This window comes from Leopardus geoffroyi, chromosome C2 (genome assembly GCF_018350155.1).
Source record: "Leopardus geoffroyi isolate Oge1 chromosome C2, O.geoffroyi_Oge1_pat1.0, whole genome shotgun sequence".
Classification (NCBI taxonomy): domain Eukaryota; kingdom Metazoa; phylum Chordata; class Mammalia; order Carnivora; family Felidae; genus Leopardus; species Leopardus geoffroyi.
In genome coordinates, this window is record NC_059333.1 from 106,396,249 (window position 1) to 106,417,543 (window position 21,295).

The 21,295-nt window shown below is 47.0% G+C and overlaps 1 protein-coding gene across 1 annotated transcript in view; it reads left to right on the forward strand.

The window, feature by feature from the left end:
* Positions 1-1,129: 1,129 nt before the first annotated feature.
* RARRES1 (retinoic acid receptor responder 1) overlaps positions 1,130-21,295 on the forward strand; it is a 57,108-nt gene continuing 36,942 nt past the window's right edge. The window contains exons 1-2 of the mRNA XM_045503139.1: positions 1,130-1,633; positions 18,571-18,633. Coding sequence (XP_045359095.1) covers positions 1,130-1,633; positions 18,571-18,633 — 567 coding nt within the window. The remainder of the gene's footprint in view (positions 1,634-18,570; positions 18,634-21,295) is intronic.

Genomic DNA, 21,295 nt, shown 5'->3' on the forward strand with positions numbered 1-21,295 from the left:
GAGACTGGAGCTGACCGTTTTCCAGCCTGGGAGCTGTCACTCCTTAAGAACCAGCCTGGTCTTAACCAGCTTAACCTTTACCAGCTGGCTCAGCCCAAAGTTGGTGGGATCTGCCAATAGGGTCTTCTCAAGGTAGGGAGTAGCTGAGGTAGTCCCAGACTGTCCTCCAGTGCTGGCACAAGCAGACCCCTTACACACACACACACACACACACACACACACACACACACACACACACACACGGCAGCCTTATAACTTTGGTTCCTGCTAGTAGTATCCGCCTTAGCAGAAAAATTAGGAATTCTTCAACTGTTATAACAAACTCATGCTCAAGTTGGCTTAAACAATACATTTGGTTTATTGGTTCTTAAAACTCGAAAGTCTAGAGCTAGGGCAGGCTTCAGGTGGGTCTTGAGTCAGCAGGACTTCATTTCACCTTGAAATCATCTCCAAGGACTTGATTTCTTTCCATGCCTCATTCCTGCCTACCCCCCCCCCCCCCCCCGCAGTTGTCTTCACCCTGATGCCTTCTTTCCTGAGGGTGGCAAGATCGCACCAGCATCTTCTGGGGCTACAGGCTTCCTCTCAAAGGCGCAGCAAGGGGAGGGCTCGCTCTCTAGAGGAGCAGCTTCCCTCCAAGACCTCACCAACAATTCATGACTCACTCACCCAAATAGGGGCCTGAGTCTACACCTGAACCACGCCCACCCCCGCAATGACCAGGGGGTGAAGGTCCTGCTGACCACTTACAACCTCCTCTCCAGCCCCAGCTTTCTGAAGACCTGTCCCAGTTCCAACGTCACTGTGCCACAGGGACCCCCATCAATGCTGGCTGCGTCTCTCCCACTTCTCTCCACGGCCCCCAATTTCACTGTGTGCGAAACCGAAGTTCCAAGCCTTGGAGAACTGAAGCAGGTTCTTTCTAAAACCCGAAGGGTTTCGAAATCGCAGCAACTGCAGAGGAGAGAAGCCGGCACACGAACTGGGCTGGGGGCGCGGCGCAGGGTGGCGGCGGGCAAGTCGTGCTCCCTCGGGGAAGGCGTCTCCATTGCCCCCCTCGTCCCCTGCCAGCGCAGCCGGGGCTGGACATCCCCGACCCCGCGCCGCGGAGGCGCCGCCGCGTCCCGGCATGGAGCCTGAGAGCTGGGGCCCGGGCGGAGTGGGAGTGGGGCGGGGCGGAGGGGCCCAGGGGCTGGAAGCAGCGCCGAGAGGGCGCGGCCGGGCACGGACCCGGGCTCCGGGCAGCGGGCCGCCCCGAGGGCGGAGGGGAGTGGCCCGCCGCGGCCTTATTTCCTCAAGCGCCGGCGCAGCTCACTTGGAGCCTGTCCGTCGAACGCCGCGCCCGCCCGCGTCCATGCCGCCCCGCCTGCAACCGCCGCCCGCCTCTGGGACCAGGCGCCCGCGCGCCGCGGTTCTGCCGCTCGCGCTGCTGCTGTCGCTCGCCCTGCAAGGGGTGGCGGCGGCACCCGCGGGGGCCGGGGAGCCCGAGCACTCCCTTCGGCGCCGGGATCCGGAGCTCCCGCGCGGACTCCTGGAGCAGGCGGCGCGCGCGGCGCTGCACTTCGTCAACTTCCGCGCGGGCTCGCCCAGCACCCTGCGCGTGCTCGCCGACGTGCTGGAGGGCCGCGCCAGGGTGAGTGCTGGCGCCACGCGGCGGCTCACCGTGGGGGCAGTGACACTTCTGTGCGCGCCTGCCCGCCCAGCGGCGGATCCGAGAGTGGGTCTGTGAGGAGTACGGCGTTGGGGGAGATCGGCGGCCGCGAAGCGTTCAGGCCGTGGAGCGGTCCGTGGTTGTGCGCAGTTCGCAGAAAGCTGGGTGGCCCTTTCGGCATTTATGAGACCATAGATTTTTTTTTACAGGGCAGCTCCCATTCCTGGGAAAGAGGTGCATGGGGAAACTGAAGAACAGGCCCCAAAGGCAAGGCTGGATCTTGTCTGGGAGTACCCAGAGGTGGTTGTGAAGGGGGTGGTCGCTGCGCGGCCCACCATGGCCCCAGCAGAAGTCCTGGGCGGGATTTCCAAAAACTATGCCAGTTCCCCTGCGGACCGTGGACGGAGTGCCTTTTAATTGCAGGCGACCCTGCAAGGGCTTCAGGATAATGTGGTTGGAATTTACGCGTTGGCCTGGGCAGAAACCTTGGTAATACGGGCGTCTGCTTTAAGGGGAGTGAATGCACCAGAGCTGTTTTCCCTGTGAATGCAATGAATGAGAATTTAGCAGCTCGTTATTTGGTTGCTAATTTCCAGGCTCTGGCTGTAGGAACCATGAGATCTTGACGTGAGCTGAAACCAAGAGCATGACCCTTAACGACTTAACCGACTGAGCCACCCGGGAATTCCTATAAATTAGTTCTAAAGAGTGGCAGTAGGATTTTTGTTCTAGATTGCTCTAGACTTGGTGTCAGATACAGAGGTGGAGAGGACATTTTGGAAACTCAGCCTTGGTTCGTCAAAGACTTAATCTTGTACCTGAGGTTGTTAAATTTATTGACCGCTGAAATAAAATTTTTCCTAGAAAAAGGCAACCTACTCTCCTCACCTGTTTTGACAATCCTTACTGGCTCAGGGAGAAAGTTGTTCAGTTTTACTAGTCCAACAGAGAAGTGCAGAAACAGAGCTTGAGAACTTTCTATCCAAGTAGCCACCTCCCAGAGCCCAAAAAGACTGTCCCTGAAGATTTGCTCCCTGGTTTTCATTGAGGAGGGTTCCTTACAGAAAACCAAGCTCGGTTTTCAAATTCAGGAATTATTTTCTTCCTTCCAAAACCATAAAAGCTAAATAATAACACTTTGCTTTTTTATGCGTTTAGTCATCCCCTTGAAAGAAAGATTAAATACTTGGCATCTTTCACAAAATAAACTAAGCTCTCAAAACACAAATGAGTTAAGTAAAAATTCCTCTTCTCTTCCACAAAGAACTCAGTGTTTTTCATCAGTAATAGTATAACGTTCCTGAATTTTAAGGAGATTCTCCTTTTGACGAAAACAAACAAACAAAAAACCGGCGGGGGAGTAAATCAACACATTAGAGGCAGATATGCATGAGATGGGGGAGGAAGAGTTAATAAGTAGGGGAATCCAGGGCACTGACCCTAAGAAAGGATAACTTCCTATTGTCATTTGGTTTACCTTTACATTTCTTCTGAAAATGGTTATACATGTTTAAAAAAATTTTTTTTAATCTTTATTTTTGAGAGAGAGAAAGAGTGCAAGTGGGGGAGGAACAGAGAGAGAGGGAGACACAGAATCAACCCAAAGGAGGCTCCAGGCTCTGAGTTGTCAGCACAGAGCCTAATGCAGAGCTCAAACTCACGAACCACCAGTTCATGACCTGAGCCTATCTGATGCTTAACCGACTGAGCCACCCAGGAGCCCCATAAGTGTTTTTAAGTCAAGGAGCCGGGAAAGCTAGCTCAGTGACTTTCAGGGCCAAGAATTTCTAGAGGCTAAAGTGTTTTCAGTTTTTCCCAGCAATTTGGTGAAATTTTCCCTCCATTCCTTTGCTATCTCGAAACATCACCACTAAGTGAAGACAGACCCCCCCCCCCCCTCTTCAAGGGTGATCAAGGCAGCCAGGGGCAAAGTGTGTCTTAAATTTGTGGCAGTGGCCTGCCAGAATCCTGTGGGGTAGCAGAAGCAGTGCAGGGGCGGCTTGAGTGTGTGTGCTGTTTCTACTGGGGAGCTGCCATGGGTTGCCTTTCCAGAATGTGGGTGACCAGTTGGTGTGGTGTTGTAGGGAACCCCTATTCTAGCCCCTGTTTTACCTCCAGTGAGCCACACAACCTAGAGAAGAAAGATCATGTCTTCTCTGGTTATACCCTCATTTGGAGTGGAAATAATCCATGTTCTGCCGACCATGCTAGGCAATTTTTAAGAGTTCTTTCTATAAGATGATACAAGTACCAGTGGTAAAGTATAAAAATGTGAGTTATCATTATACTGTCTGAGGGTTATCCATTTATCTATGAGTTATTTGTTGAGCACTTACTATGCGCCAGACATTGGGCTACACATTATGGCCCCAATTCAGATTGGGCTGGGATCATCGGGGAAACCCTCTTTGAGATTCACTCAGTTTTGAAGCAGTGTCTCAGCTACCTGAATGAGGAGCACAGACACCAACCACCTGCATGGAACTTTCAGCATAGTGGCTTAAGGAATTTCTGCTTTAATTACAAGAACAGTCATAGTATGGACAAGAAGTAAAAAATAGTAGATCCCCAAAACGGGTCTGCATTCTTGATTCAATCAGTGCATTTCCAGAGTGAGTGCTCACTTGGTACACAACGTCCCTCATCCATGACTGAGCCCAGGGTGAGCAGGTGGCTGGGTATGTGTGAGAAGTGTAGCCAGTAGGGAGCCCTCTCCACCCATGAGGTCCCTGCACCCCTTTGTAAGATGAGAAGCAGGGACCAAGTCAGGAGTTTTCAAAATAATGGCCCCCATAGTGGGTTAAGAAATCAGTTTAGTAGGTTGTAGATGTTTTGACAAAATTGTTTAGAATACAGACTACTGGAGTGTGTTGTGAAAGTAAGAGTAAATAGTATCTAAAATGTGTTTCAAATAGACATGTATGAACTAGGTCATTATGGAGAATGAAATTCTTGATTTTCGTTTCAGCTAAGAAGATTTTGAAAGCCAGTAAACCAAATGATTTTTAAGATCTCTTCTAGCCTGGAAATTTCCTGGATTCTAAGTGATTTCTTAGTTCTGCAAAAATCCCTCATTTTAGAAACACTGTTGCCCTCTCGTGGTGAAATGCAGTGATAGCTGTGGTAGGAAATGTAGCCAAGTTTTGAAAAGAAATCAATGCTAGCTGCTGAAAGAGGCATTCTGTTTTGTTTACGAATTGTAGGGAGAGATCACACACCACAGCTTGTGTTCCTTCACTGCCCTACCTGGTGGCATCTCTTTTCTGGCTTTATACTACCCTCCACCACCAAGGGAACTTCTGTTTTTCTGATACCATGTAGCACAGCCTCATTACCCACAGTGCAGGGTGGTGGGAGAGTTTGGGGTTGATAACCGGGATATCCTGGATCAGCCCCACTCCTGACTCCTCCCTCTCCTTAAGAGGCTGCCCCTTACACTGAGACAAGTCTCAGCAAGTACTGAGACCACTTCCCCTAGCAGTTGATGAGAGGCCAGCCAGCCCTTCCCTGACATTTAAAGATCTTTGTGTGCACATACTTCATGAGAAAGGCACCCATTCAGGAATCAGCTATTGTTTGAGGATTGGTCACTTAGGGTGAATGCCCTCTTACATTTCTTGGTTCATTTGTTTGGGGGAGGGAGGTTAGGCCCATACCCCAAATGTTTCTATTTAAATTAAAATCAATAAATATAAATGAATCACCTATTTTTTGGTACAGGGCAAGGGCCTTTTAACTGTCACCCCTTGCAGTTTCTGTAGCAAGAAAATTCAGCCGTTATGGATCATCCATGTCTTTCATTTTGGTTTACTTACAGTGCAGGGGAGCACTTGCAAAGGATACAGCGCATAATCCTCTACTTTTACCCTTTTTTCTTCTTTCTTGCTCAGTCTTGACTCACCCACACCCAATTCAACAGCAAGAGTTTTAGAGACTTCATCAATTCCTTCTACAAATTTACCTTGGATTTTGTGGACATGACACTTCTATTTCACACCCACGCTTCATCAGTTTACCTGACAGTTAATTTGCAATTAGATAATAGGCACACCTGGCAGGAGCAAGTTTGGGAGCAAAACAATGGACTTTTGGTAAGTCTCGGGCCACCAGTGGGACAGACAGGCTGGGCTACTGTGGGTACCCACCCACAGAGCCTGTCGGCTGAGCCACAGGCATTTAGGAGAGCACTTGCTCTACTAAGAAAAGCCTTCCTTTATCACTTTCCAATCTATACTTTCACTTAAGGAAGTCTCCTAACTGCTTTTACAGCCATCACGAAAGAACCCGGGTGGGATTTGCAAGATGAGTATAGTGTTCCTCACTGCCCTCACCCTGCTCTGGGAAATGAAACATAATGATCCTGAGACCACAAAACAGAGATACACTCTCTCCTTCTTTCCCAGGCATCCCTTGTGCTGAAAAGGCACAGGTGCACCCAAGGTCTCCACCCAACCTCTCACTACAGCACCCATCTGGTCTGCAGACTCTGACTGCAGGGTCTGGGTTTAGCATGGGATGGGAAAGGCCATCTGGCCCAGATGATAAACTTAGGCCTTGGCCTCTTTGGCACTTAGCCCCACTCACCCAAGCCAACTGCACCCAGATGAGCTAGTAAGTAGGAATGCTTTTGACCAGCTTGTAATGAATTGTTTTTGAACCATAAATATTTTTTTTACCATCCCACAACACTTTCCACTTGTCTCGCCACATGTGGTGTCATAGCCAGGGATGTGTGTGATCACAGATTATGAGCAGCGGCCCCATTTAAAGATCACTGGCCGTGGGTCATGAACCTAACCACCAGGAGTCTGGCTTGGTTGCACATCCTTCCTTGAACAGCCTAGGCTGTTCTGCTGGAGATAGAATATAAATTCTCAACACTAAAATGACTGATTAACGAGGCACAGAATGTTAAATACACACACACACACACACACACACACACACACACACACAGTGTCCCAAATCCAACCTGACCTTTGATCTCAGTGTATGGACAATGAGTCACCCTAGAGATTTATCCTCTCACATGCACCCTTGGCATTTAGTTGCCTTTGCAGTGGTGCCTCAATTGAAGGAGTTTTTACAGAGCTGGTCCCACAGGAGTGGTTGAGAACAGTAGCCATAGCAAGTCTGCACTCTAAGTGACTTCTTTTGGTTATTCAGGATGTTTCTAACCAGTAAAGTCAAGTTGTCAAGGGGTCTTGTAACTGTGTGCAAGGGGTATGTAAAACCATGATGGTCACAAAAGGACCTGCCCATGCAGAACACATAAAGAATCACTAATATTAGTGGGTGGCTCAGTCAGTTAAGCGTCAGACTTTGACCCAGGTCTTGATCTCCCAGTTCATGGGTTTGAGCCCCGCGTCAGGCTCTGTGCTCACAGCTCAGAGCCTGGAGCCTGCTTCGGATTCTGTGTCTCCCTCTCTTTCTGCCCCTTCCCTGCTTACTCGCTCGCTCTCTCAAAAATAAACATTAAAAAGAATCCCTAACATCTATAACTAGTTTCATTGCTGTAACAAATACCCACAAACTTTGTAGGTTAAAAAACTCCACACGTTTATTCTCTTACAATTCCGGGGGTCAGAAGTCCAAGTGAGTCTCCCTGGGCTAGATCAAGGTGTTGGAAGGGCTGCGTTCCTTCTGGAGACTCTAGGGGAGAATCTGTGTCCTTGCCTTGTCCAGTTTCTTGGCTCATGCTTCTATCTTCCAAGCCAGCAGCAAAGCATCTCCTGAATACAACACTACCATCTGCTTCTTTTCATTTTCTTAATGTTTATTTTTGATAGAGAGACAGAACGTGAGCAGAGGAGGGTCAGAGAGAGAGAAAGACACAGGTGCCTCATTCCTGTCTGCTTCTAATAACTCTTGCAAGTATTCCACCTGGATAATCCAGGATGTCTGCCCGTCTTAAGATCCTTAACTGGAGGATCCTCAAGCCTCAGGTTGGTGAAGTCCCCTTTGCTATGTTAAGTAATATATTTACAGGTTCCAGGAATTAGGAGGTGGGCATCTCTGGGGGCCATTATTCGGCCTACCTCACCCAGTTTCTGGGGTAGCTGTGGGCTCATGCAAGTACTTACCACACTGCTGGACATGGGACTGTCCCCAAGAAATGGCAGCTCTTGCTCACACCTCTTGTCTGGCTGATCTCTGCAGCCTTAGTGATCTCCTCGCCTCCAAACATGTCTGCCCTTTACACACAGTCTTGGTACTTGACCGTAGGCAGCTTTGTTCTCGCTCCTCAACAGGAGTATGTCTGTTTCTATACTATGGAAGACAACCTCTCTGTTTCCTCCATTCTTCTGACAGAGGGTCCTGTAAGAGACAAATTATTATGTATTTGTTCAATGAAATTAAAGGTAACTGGAAGGGTGATGGGACCATTGGCCCTCTGGAACACAAGCTAGGCCAGGCCCTGACCTATTCCAGCCCTTCTAGAGGAATGAGGGGGACCCAACACTTAGTATCCCTCTTACAACCACCTTTTCTAATCAGCCACACCCTGAGCTAGAGGGGAAACCAAGGGTAACATTGTCTCTGGCCACTTCCACTTTAACTTCTTTAGAAGGGTCAAGAACTTGTAACCAGAGTTGGCTAAACAGCATTCTGTGTCTTTCTATCCACTGCTACTTAACCTAATAAAGCAAAGTGTCCACGTGCAAAGGTCTCCTTGGACCCCATGGGATGGGGCGTGATCTGAAGGTCACTGACTTTTGCTCTATAGACTTTGCTTTATCTGGCATTGCCTAAGAGACAGAAAATGCAATAATTCCAGAGTATAATATAATGTACTGAAGCTCTTTCTGTCCAGAACATAAGAACAGCACAGCAATTTTTATCCACAAATGATTTGTTTGCTTGTCTCCAACTAAGCCTGACTCATAAAACTAACCTTACAAAATGAAGAAGTTTGCTTTTACTGAAATGGCATGGCATTTATATTTTCTTACCAAATGTGAAGGATGGAGGGGACATTTAGAAGTGGAGTCTGTCAGGCCAGCAAGGCCCAGTGTGTGTGGGAAGGGATATTAGAATCACCTGGGAACTGGTTGACAGCTAGAGGTGTCCCCACCACCCACTCCCTTGACCTGAAAGCATGACGCTTAAAGTTGTCACCACTGCCTCTAAAGCAACATGAAGGGACTGTACTTAGCAACCAACTGCAAAGAGAGGAAAAACAAGGACAGCGTTTCTCCAAAGCACAGGGTTTTGTTTTCTAAGGATTAGCTTTTGGCAGAATCGTGTCTTTAAAAACCCCCAGAGTCCCAGCATTTTCATGGCCTCCCCATGGCAGGTGACAGCAAAGCTTCTTGGGGATGCCATCCCTGCTCTTTACTTGGCTCCAAGTTTTGAGTGAGTTTAAAGGCAGTCTTAGGGGCGCCTGGGTGGCGCAGTCGGTTAAGCGTCCGACTTCAGCCAGGTCACGATCTCGCGGTCCGGGAGTTCGAGCCACGCGTCAGGCTCTGGGCTGATGGCTTGGAGCCTGTTTCTGATTCTGTGTCTCCCTCTCTCTGCCCCTCCCCCGTTAATGCTCTGTCTCTCTCTGTCCCAAAAATAAATAAACGTTGAAAAAAAAAATAAATAAAGGCAGTCTTAGGTTTCTAAAATGGAATCAATAAATATTCTCTATCCCTCATTAAGTTCCTCAGGTTTATTTCTCATATCCACATCAATATTTCAGTGACTTGACTTTAAACAAACAAACATGGGGTAGTATCTAATATAAAGATAGTCCAGATACACGCTGGAAGAAAAGTCTTTGATCCATTGACATGAAAACAAACCTTTGTGTTTTATATTAAGCAGCTTTTTTACTGAAAATAAGCCATGACTTCGTAGAGTATTAGAATGGATAGTTTTAACTTCTTGATGCGTATGTAAATGTCTTTACATGTCAAAGTAGCTCTCCATGTAATAGGAGGCAGGGAATGAACTTTCTTCAAGTTTTGTTAACTGGAACTATTTCTGTCCAGAGTGCCCTCTTTGAATGCTCCTGCTTGCAAAAGAGCACATCCTGTGTGGTCATAGAGCTTACCGATTACACTCCCTGAAACAGGGGCTAGACCCTCCATCTTCACTTTTTTTTTTTCCCTAGAGTATTTTTTTAAATTTATTTATTTAAATCCAAGTTAGTTAACACATAGTATACTGATGGTTTCAGGAGTAGAATTTAGTGATTTATTACTTACATATAACACCCATTACTCATCCCAACAAGTGTCCTCCTTAATGCCCATCACCCATTTAACCCATCCCCACTCCCCACCTTCCAGCAACCCTGTTTGTTCTCTATATTTAAGAGTCTCTTATAGTTTTCCTCCTCTGTTTTTATCTTATTTTTCCTTCCCTTCCCCTATGTTCATCTCTTGTGTTTCTTAAGTTTCACATATGTGTGAAATCATATATCTGTCTTCCTCTGACTGCTTTTGCTTACCATAATGCCCTATATAGTTCCATCCACATTGTTCCAAATGGCAAGATTTCATTCTTTTTGATGGCTGAGTAATATTCCAAGTAATATTCCATTCTGTGTGTGTATGTATATATGTATATATATGTATATATATACACATACCACATCTTGTTTATTCATTCATCAGTTGATGGACATTTGGGCTCTTTCCATAACTTTGCTATTGTTGATAGTGCTGCTATAAACATGGGGGGGTGCATGTATCCCTTCAAATCAGCATTTTTGTATCCTTATCCTTTGGATAAGGCCCCATGACCTAATTGCCAGAAGCACTACATCAACCAAACCTTGAGTTCACATTCCTCCATTGCATTTGGTCCTCATGATAGCCTCTGGCCCTCAGAATTGTCCTGTGCTCAGTTCCCCATTCGGCTGTATTCTAGTGACTGTCACATGGAGAGGTACTTGTCACTTCTACCCCTCCCTCAGAGCCCCAGTGATTTCACTCTGCGCCTAGAGAGAAGGCCTCAAATGGTCATCCCCAGAGCAGCAGCAGCAGAATCCCCTGGAACTCATTGATGTGCAGATTCTCAGGGCTCATCCCACTTTTGCTGAATCAGAATTCTGGAGGTGAGGCCCAGCATGCTGTGCTTTAGCAGGCCTTCTAAGAGTCTCTGTTGCAGCTTGTTTTAGAGCTATCACTCCAGAACAAAGTCTCCACAAGAGGCCTTCTCTAAGCTGGCCCCAATCTACCCTCTTAACCTTGACTCCAAGTATATCCCTCAACGAACTTGCCAATTTCCCAACCTGGCTGCTCACCTCCATGCCAGGGCTCACACTCCCTTCCTTGTACTGGGTGCCTGCTCCCTTTCTCTCGGTCTCTCTCCTCCCTGGAGAATTCCCCACCTGCACTGGCTCGTGCGCCCCTTTATACCTTACCTGCCACAGTGTATCCAGGGCTGCTTGCAAAAATCAGATCATCTTCACTTCCATGCTGTTGTGGGTCGTGGTGTCCTCAAAAAAAATATATATTGAAGTCCTAAGCTGCCTACCTGTGATCATGACCCTCCCTGGAAATAGAGGCTCTGCAGATGCAGTCGGGTTAAGATGAGGCCATACCGGATTAGCGTGGGCTCTACATCTGATGATTGATGTCCATAGGGGATGACCACATGAAGACACAGAGAGGAAAATGCCATTTAAAGACAGAGCAGAGACTGAAATGTTGCAGCTGCAGCCAAGGGATGTTGGGGATTGACGGCCACCACCAGAAGCTAGCTGGGGAGAGGCATGGAGGGATTCCACCCAGTGTCTCCAAGGGAGCATGGCCCTGACAATAGCTTGATTTGGGACTTGTAGCCTTCAGAACTGTGAGAGGATCAGTTTCTGTTAAGGCACCCAATTTGTGGTTCTTTGTTACAGCAGCCCTGGGAAACTGATACACATGCCAGGTCTGGCTGTCTCCCTTCCAGGCTTGGTGGTCTTGTCTGTGGGAACCAGTCAGTCTCCCTCCTCCTGCCCCCTCCCCTCCCTCCACCCCATGCACACATTACAGAGCTTTCTTTCCATCCTCTCTTGGAGGATGCTGGTTCTGTTTGTACAACCTTCAAGCCATATAAGGGAAAAGCAGCAATCAGGAGCCAGACTTTATTATTTACTAGCTCTGTGACTTTGGGTGGTTGACTCCATTTCTTCATCTTTAAAACAGGCAACGGTAGTATCTACCCCAAAGGGCTCTTGTGATGTGATCATACAAGGCACTGTGTAGAACCACAAGAAGCATGTAGTGAGAGCTTATTGTATATATTATAGCTTTATCATTGTCCTTAGCAGGGTGCTTCACATGCGAGTACTTGATACTGATTGGGTAAGGATTTGAGGAGCATTTCTCTTACCCTGCCCCCAAAAGCCTAGTGTGCTGAGTTCAGTCATCCTTTGTATACTTTCCTTTGTACGCTTTCTCAAACAGGACTTTAAAAGCAGCCTGTTTCCCTCCCTATTGAAAGGGAAGCCCAAAATCAAAGTGCTAATCTTTCCCCTAAAGAGCCCTTGTGAGGCTCAGCATGTGGAAAGTACACATGGGAGGTGGCTGCCTTTCCTCATGGCCAGAGGGGACAAAACCAAGAAACCTAGAAAATAACACACACACACACACACACACACACACACACACAAACCAGATTAGATATAATCCATGTCATTAGTCATCCCTGATTATAAAGCATTTTGTTCCAGGCTATAGCCCATAAATCCTCCTTTATACATAATTAAAAAGAAATCTGTAGCAAAGAGCTGCTAATTCATTCAGGTTATACAGTCACATGGTCATTTGCTTTGTTTGCTGACTTTTCATGAAAGAAAGAATATTCCAGAAAATATTAGAACAGTGTGTTGTACCTCTTGCTGTGCTTTAAGAAACAGATATAAAACTTCCTAATGTGCCTCCTATTTGGACACGTGGGCAATGTGGAGATGTAAGGGTATGAGCACTGTGACCTGCTATTCCAGGAACACTTCTTCCCTCAGAAAAGCCAGAACTGTTGTCCCAGTTTTAGGTTGGGCTCTTTCAAAAAATGTCTATTTAGCTTTTTCTTTTTTTTTTTTTTTTAATAGCTGTGAATGAATGGATTAGCTTTGCACCATGTGTCTGTAGCAACCCTCGTGCCAGCTGCAGAGGGAGGACCACCCAACCTGAAGAGGTTGGCTCCATGCCGGGAACAGAACTTCTAAATTCGAAACCACGTATAATGAGTTTACCACACTCCTCAAATCTAATCCCACTAACTGTGAAAAACAAAGACCTAAGTTTCAGATATGGGGTGAGGATATCCATACTGTGTTACTTTGGACTTAACATTTTTATTTATTTTTGAATGTTTTTATTTATTTTTGAGAGAATGAGAGAGACAGAACATGAGTGGGGGAGGGACAGAGAGAGAGGGAGACACAGAATCTGAAGCAGGCTCCAGGCTCTGAGCTGTCAGCACAGAGTCTGACGTGGGACTCGAACCCACGAACCGTGAGTTCATGACCTGAGCCAAAGTCGGATGCTCAACTGACGGAGCTACCCAGGCACCCCTGGACTTAACATTTTTAAATGACTTTCAGTCTTTTTAAAAGCCATTTCATGTGCTCTTGGTCCCAGGTACAAAGCTGAGGGAGGATCATGCCTCAGATCAGGGTCTGTTTTTGTCTTTGGTCCGTGGAGGCTCCCCTCTGGATTTATTCTTCTATCTCCATTCCCATTCACCCCACCCTCCCACGGGCATCCACTCAAAAAAGTCTGGTTGTATATTCATCTGTTTGTAAGTATTCTTATAAAAGATACTGTTGGTTTGGGTGCAAATTTTTATTTAAAATTTATTTGCAAATGGTATCCTGCCATACATGTTTTTGTTTTTGTTTTCACTCACAGAATTTAGAGTCTACGTACATTGCTGTATGGGCTAGTGTGCGTCCTGTCCCCCCGCCCCTCCATCCCGCTGAACATCACTCTGTGGCGGGCACTCCCATTTTACCTGCCCACCCCCCAGGGATAGACACCAGGTCACCTCCCAACTCCTACCCCTTGAAGCAGTGCCTCAAGGAGCCTCCTCCTGAATCCCCTGGAACCAGTATCACCGTTTCTCTGGGATGCATACCCAGAAGTGGGGTATTAGCTTGTAGAGTATATGCAAGCTTCATCTGGCCAAGTGAGCCAGACTGCCTCCTAGCCAGGCTGCACCGGGCTACTCTGCCACCAGCCAAATGGCAAGCCCCCAAACCTGGCCAGCAGCTAGCCTGACCCACTTTCTAACTTATTGTCAGTCTGATAGTTGTACAGTGATACTGCATTGATTCTTTAATTTGCATTTCTGATTACTCATGAGTTTGAACCAGCCTTCAGAGCTGTTAGCATAGTTAAGACATGTGAAGTGCTTAGAACAGTACTCAGCACAGACCTAACAGGGTGTCTGTTGTTGTTCTGTAAATACAAGCACCATTTAAATGACGGTTTAATAATGTTGTCCTATTATGAAGCTTATATTTCTGGCCTTGAATTCATTCATGGTGTACCTTCTAGTGTAGCACTCCTTTCTGTCCACTGTCCACTTCTCTCCATGTCCACTGTCCCCACCTTGTTTCATCCACCCCCTCCGCCAGCCTTCGGCAGTCACTCTGGACAACTCTGCACTCCAGCACCAACTCTCCACACCACAGCTAGAGGGATCTTTTAGAAATCTCTCCTTTCTGTCCGTGGTTTCCCATTTCTCTTATGATGAAGTCCTCGGCATAGCCTGCCAGGAAGGGCGGCCCCTCCTGGTCCCAACTCCGGTCTCTCTGCCCTCTGGCCCCACTCGCCGTCCCTCAGGGCCTTCCTCCTCACTGTTCCTTCCATGTGGAATGATTTGCCTGCACCGCCCCCCACCCCACCAAGTCCCTTCCTTCTCAATCTTCACAGTTCAGCTTAGATTTCATTTCCCTGATTCTTAGACGGGAGCGGCCCTCCAGTTCTCCTGTCACAGCTCTTCCGTCCTCTGTAATCAAATCACCAGCTCTACAGTGATCCACTTGAAGTCCTTCTCCCCTACTGATTGCGCTGAGGGCATGGGCTACCACTGTTCTGGCCCCGTGTTCCAGCACCCAGCACAGTGCTATGAATCCTGCACTGGGTGTTAACAACCAAGGCCAGGTTACCACAGAACAGTTTTAATCAAAGACAGCCAGAGTAGGGACGCCTGGCTGGCTCAGTCAGAGCGTGCGACTTTTGATCTTGGGGTTGTGAGTTCGAGCCCCATGTTTGGTGTAGAGATTACTGTAAAACATAAGACATTTAAAAAAATTTTTTTTAATATTTTTATTTATTTCTGAGAGCGAGAGAGAGAGAAAGAGAAAGCCAGCAGAGGAGGGGCAGAGAGAGAGGGACACACAGAATGTGAAACAGGCTCCAGGCTCTGAGCTGTCAGCACAGAGCCCGACATGGGCTCAAACCCATGAACCATGAGATCATGACCTGAGTCAAAGTTGGATGCTTAACCAACTGAGCCACCCAGGTGCCCCTAAAACATAAGATATTTTAAAAAATAAAAGGGAACCTGGGTGGCTCAGTCATTAAGCATCTGAATTTAGCTCAGGTCATGATTTCACGGTTCATGAGTTTGAGTCCTGCTGCAGGTAACACAGAAGCCCCACTTTGGGTAAGCACCAATTCTCTCTCTCTCTCTCTCTCTCTCTGCTCCTCACTCACTTGTGCCCTCTCTCTCAAAAAAATAAATACAGCCAGAGTGAAACACAGTCCTGCAGCAGGCAGGCCAGAGGAGCACGAGACACTGTCCCAGATAGAGAAGGCACTGGCTCCTGCTGCCGGTGCCCATAGGCCTTATCTCACGAGGACCGGCAAAGCTACCTCAGAGGAGCTCGTGACTCATCAAGGGAGGAGGGAGAGGCCTTTTTGGGAGATAAAAGCGCTGTGTCTTGATAAATGATAAAGTCCAACCCAAAATATAAAAATCTTATTTTGGACAAAATGTAGATGCTTTTAAGAGTGCCTCATTAAAACAAACTAAGGAAATCAAATCAGCAAGGAAAATAACTCTTCAAATGGACAGGCTCCATTCTGACTCAGCTCGCAGCCTTTGTTAATCAAGTTGTTTCTTTCCCTACAAAGAGTATGTACCTCACTTTGCCCCCATGTGTTTTCAAAAAAAAAAAAATTGTTTTCAAATACTACCTTGGGTAGTTTATTTAAAATCTGCACAGTTGTGTCAAGGATAAGAAAGACCTTTGTGAATCCTTGTGTATGGTGAATAAGCATGCCCTAATGTATTATTGATCTGAAGGTTGGTGGTCCTCAGGATTCTTCTCTATGTACACGTATGTCTCCCCTGGGGGTTTGCATCCAATTCCCTGGCTTCACCCACTCTACCTCCACTGAATCTACCTCTGTAACATTCAGCTGCCCTCGGACTCCTCTTCCATGTTCCTGGGCACCAAAGGTTGTACCTGTCAACTCTGCCTCCTCCTGCTTTTCTCATGAATGGTCTCACTGCCCATCCCACCCATCCCCCCACTAGCAGCCTGAGGGGGTCCCTGACTCCTGTGCAGGAGGGCTGCACTCAGGGGGCCTCTGTGCCGATGAAAGGTCCCCCATGTAGCTGGGGAGAGGGCCCCAGGGCTGGTGCAACAAATGATTCAAGGCATAGAACCTGCTGGCGAGCAGAGGTGCTACCTTCTGTGAGGACTGGTTCTTTGTGGGTGCCGGTGTGGTGTGGGAGTCACAGGCAGCAAGCCCACAGTTCCCTGTGTTTCTTTAACTTGGGCAGCAAAGACCCCAAACTTCTGGAGTTTTGGAGACAGGGAGCTCCAGGCAGGAGTAAACCAAAGTAAAAGCAACCTTGAGACCGTGTTGACATTCTTCCGTAGCCTGGAACGTGGCCAGACTCTCATTTCTAGCACAGATTTTTTTCTCTCCTTCACGTCTATAGATTTTACTAACGATAAGTGAACATACACTAAACTTTTACCCTGACCCAAGCACTAAGCCCTTTTAATACCCTATCTTAGGCTTCCCAACACTCTAACTACTGTAATTATGTTTACTGGGACACCCCCAAGTTCAGGATGAAGTTCCAAATTCTCTTCATTTAAAAAAAATAAGAAAGAAGTGAGGGATGCCTGGGTGGCTCAATCAGCTAGGCATCCGACTCTTGGATTTTAACTCAGGTCATGACCTCACGATTCATGGGTTGGAGCCCTGCATCAGGCTCTGTGCTGATAGCACGGAGCCTGCTTGGGATTCTCTCTCTCTCCTTCTCTCTCTGCCCCTCCTCTGCTTGCATGCTCTCTCTCCTCTCTCTCTCTCTCTCTCTCAAAAAAAAAAAAAAAAAAAAAAAAAAAAGGCTTTCCATGACCTTGTGCCAACCTCCCCACACAGCCTTTTTTCTAGCTTCATTGCCTCCCCTGGAATGCCAGCCCCTATATTCTGTTCCCACACCCTTGCCTGGCCAGTACCTCTTCCTCAAAGAACTGGTTCAGGCCCTACTCTCCATAGAAAGCCTTCCGCACTTAGCACCCTGCACCTGTGCAGCTGTCAGCCACACTGATGAGCACTCTGTGTCTCTCTTGACTTGCCTGTTCCCACACAAGAAGTAGGTCTCTGGTAAGGCTGGACTGGCTGTTGTATTTCTTTGTATCCCATTCCCCACTCCACCCCCACCCTGTGATTGGCATGGTCTGTGGCAAACAGTGAAAGAGAGTGAAGATAAATTTGTGTGTATGAATTCTGTAAACTGAAATCAATATTTCAACTTACACCAGAACTTTTTCAAGGTTGAAAATGAGCCCTAAGAAAACTGCCCCTGTGTAGTGCTCTTGGGGCTCCCTCTGCCCCAGGAACATCTGTACATTCACATGTTTAAATATTCTTTACACAAACAGTTGCCAGAGAATCCTATCCCTCCATTCTCCAGCTTTCTAGAATTTTTTAAGGATCTGAACTAGGAGTGGATGATATCTGCCTATTTAAAATCACAGTCCTGTTTGGTTGTTGTGTTCCTGGGCTAAGATTCAAAGGAAATCAATGTTTCCAAAGTCTACCTTAAGACTATATGAAATAACTTCAGCTCCATGCAGCAGAAATGTCCTCTAGAAAATATTCCTTGTACTGAATGATCATGTTTCTCTGAAAAAAAAAAAAAAAAAAAGGTTAATGGCAAATAGCATAAAGCTCTTCTAAACCGTTTACATTGCCTCAGTGATATGGCTTTGTATACTCTAAAAATAGGCATTGGAAGTGATTACAAAGTCTAAAAGGCTAAACAGGCATTCCCAAAGTTTAGAAGTGTGCCTGCTGGTGAAAGCTGCTGGGGGAAGGAGAGGGCATAAAGCTGAGGACTTCTTCAGCGTCAGGGTCGGTACTCCATCCTGTCCCAGACTTCCTGCCTCACTGGCAGGTCCTGTCTGCCTGCTGGGTCTGGGGGTGGCTGCTTCCCTGCTGTCCCTTCCAGCTCAGCTGAGGCCCCCTTCAGGGCAGCTCCTCAGCCGCCTTAGAGAAAGTAGCCACTCCTGCCCCACCTCTCTGTCTTCACTTCTCGCCATCAGAAAACCCCTTATTTATTACCGGGTACACCCTTGTTCCTGGCTCCCCTGTTGACCACCCCTGCCGCCCCCGCCTGCCTCACAGCTGCAGCCCTGCGCCCAGGGAAGGCCGTGGAGAGGTGCTCACCCCCAACCCGCGTGCACGCGTCTGTTTCTCATCTAGCTGCTCTCACAAAGTCACCTGGCTGCCTCAGTACAACCGTTTCCCTTTCTCAACCCCCCTTTGTAGGTGTCAAACTACCAAGCAGAGTGTCATGATGAGACCAAAATTTGAGATATTCTCTCCTTCTAAAAAGTCATTGATTTTATTCCAGTATAAATGCTATAGCTGCCATTTGCATGCCATGGTATCCCAAGAGAGTGATTCTTGGATAGGAAGATGTTAACAAAACTTCTAACAGGCTAAGATTCGGTTTCTATGTTTCAGGTTAATCCAAAGAAGGAATGTCAGGTTGACCTGGTGTTTACCACAGATCACTATAACCCAGAGGTAAGCTGCCATAATTGGTGAAGTATCCAATTAGCAACTCCTATGGATTTATTTTTTTAAAGGGGGAAATCTGGGGGTGCCTGGGTGGCTCAGTCTGTTGAGCATCTGACTTTGGCTCAGGCCATGATCTCACAGCTCCTGAGTTCGAGCCCCACGTCGGGCTCTGTGCTGACAACTCAGAGCCTGGAGCCGGCTTTGGATTCCCTATCTCCCTCTCTCTCTGCCCCTCCCCCAGCTCACTCTGTCCCTCTCTCAAAAATAAATATTAAAAATTTTTTAAAAAACAAAAGGTGAAAATCTGAATATATAGTGACCCAGAGGTTTGCATTTGTTTTGTTCTGCTTCGTTTTCTATTCTCCAGAACTGGAGAACGGAGCTGGGCAGGAACTCAGTATTTAAGGCCTTCGACGTCATGGCCTTATGCAGGGCTACTTTTAAAACAGCCCACAGAGCCACCATCACCTCCTTCCTTTGCCCCTGGGAGGAAATTTCACAGTCCCCTTGGTGTCTCTTCTAGCACCTCTGAATACTTAGAATGACTCACTCTCAAATGTCAACCTGCCTTCCTCCTGTCAGCTGGTGACATTTCTTGTTAGCGGGCCGACTTAGCACGAGGCCAACCCAGGAGCTTCCCTACAGAAGTCTTCTGTAAAACACAGAGCAGTACCAACGTATGCCACAGGCATTATTAGTCCCTACAATCCTGACCGAGCAGGCCATGGTTTGCCAAGTTTCCTTTACCCGTTCATTCTTGGGAAGGGAGTAAACAGAAAACTCACACAGAAATTAGAGCCAGATGAACTTCCATGTGCTGGGCCAAACTGGGCGTCAGCAGCTGGAACATGGGTGGAGAGAAGACCAGCCCAGATGCTCTCTGTGTGGTGCCGAGTCAGAGCAGGCGGCATCACATTCAAGTGTCTCAGGGGGGCAGAGCTTCCTTCCTGGGGGTTGGGGGGGTGGGCAGGACCCCCACCTCACAACCCAGACTGAGTCTTCTGGAGGAATGCTTACCAGTCTATAGAGACAAGTTGTAACAAAATAACAATGTATTCTGACTTTGCTACTTCACCTAAGAATTAAGCATTTTCTTAAAGCTTAAAGAAGACCCCTTTGATTCTAGCGTTGCAAACTGCAAGTGTTAGATTAAAGCTAAAGGGAAAACATTTCCTAGATCATTTTGACCGGCAATAGGTTTCTGTAAAGAGCATAGCTAGCTAATTGAAATGTTCCATTTCAGAGGATGAGAGTGCTTTGCTTTGATTCTGTGGAGCTGTTTTGAGGCGACAAAAAGGAAAGTAAGAAGAAAACAAAACTGGTTCCTTTTCTCTTCCCTGGAAACGGCTTAGACATCAAAGGAGATTGTGTGCCAGCCCTCTCTTCTTCTGCCTTCCATAAGCCTCTTCCAGATGCCCCCTTCACCTTTTTTCTATGTTGTGCCGATAATTCAGATTTTAATGTACCACCAAAGCTCCTTCTCATTCAAACTAGCACTCATGGGATTCGGGGTGGAGGAGAGGGGAGTCAACCACTGGAAAGCACACCTCAGTTTTTTTGAGTTAACACTGTGTTAGAAATGGGCTTATTAAGCAGATCCAATTTTGATTGAAATTTGTGCTTTTTTGTTTCTTTTTTGGTTGAAACCAAAATAGTTTTGGGCGCTTCTTTTTTGGTTGTTACCATCCAGGTTAAACGACCATCCAGTGTAAACAACTGTAAAAGTACAAAGATATGAACTGCTCAACCAAGCACTCTGTAACAGGTGTTCTTAACTAGGGGCCCATGGATGGGTCTGGGTGGGGCCATGATGAGTGGCCACAAACTTCCTCAAATTCTAGGCCCAGTGTCGATGCTCTGAGCATACATGCAATTTTCTGGGAATAGGTTCCTGGCTTTTTTGTTGTTGGGCTAAGGAATCTGTGACCTGTAAGGATGGAGAAGGACTGTCTGACAGTTGAGTCCTACATTTGATGTTTACTTACAGCACCCAGTTGTCCAGATCCAGATGTCTCTGGATTGGAAACCAAGTGAGGATGATCCCAGAATACTCAGATGTCTGCATTTAAATGTGAATGCAAAAAACATCCCTTGAATTAGTCCCATTTGGGTGGCATCTGCCTACATTCCTTTCAGATGAGATCCTGGAGTAGAGAGATGGAATTAGTATAGAGGCAGGGCTCTGGCATCAGACAGACAGGAGCTCAATTCCTGGCTTACCGTTTACTAGCTGTGAGACATGGAGTAAATTCCTCTTTAGATTCAGTGTCTCGCTCTGTAAAATTGGAATAGGAGGACCGACTTCATAAAGCAGTATGAGGCTGTTGTCATTTTTGTTAATGGGGACAGTGTCATCTTTTAGTTTGAGTTAGCAAGCTTGAGGTCCAGCTAAGCATTTTGTTGGTCCACGGTAGAGAACCTTGAGGTTTGAACCAAGCAGTACTCAATAGACATCAATGATATTTCTTTGGAGTAAGGCCAGCATGATTATATAAGGGGGTTGTCAGAAGCACTTTAAATAACAGCAAATAGTGAAGGACTGTTGTATTCAGTTGTGAGCACACAAATCACTTTCTACAAAGCCAAGACTCCTGCATCTGTTAATGCCAATGCATCCTGCCACATATAGGGAATTTCTCAGTCTTCTGTGTATCTCTGTATTGGAGTG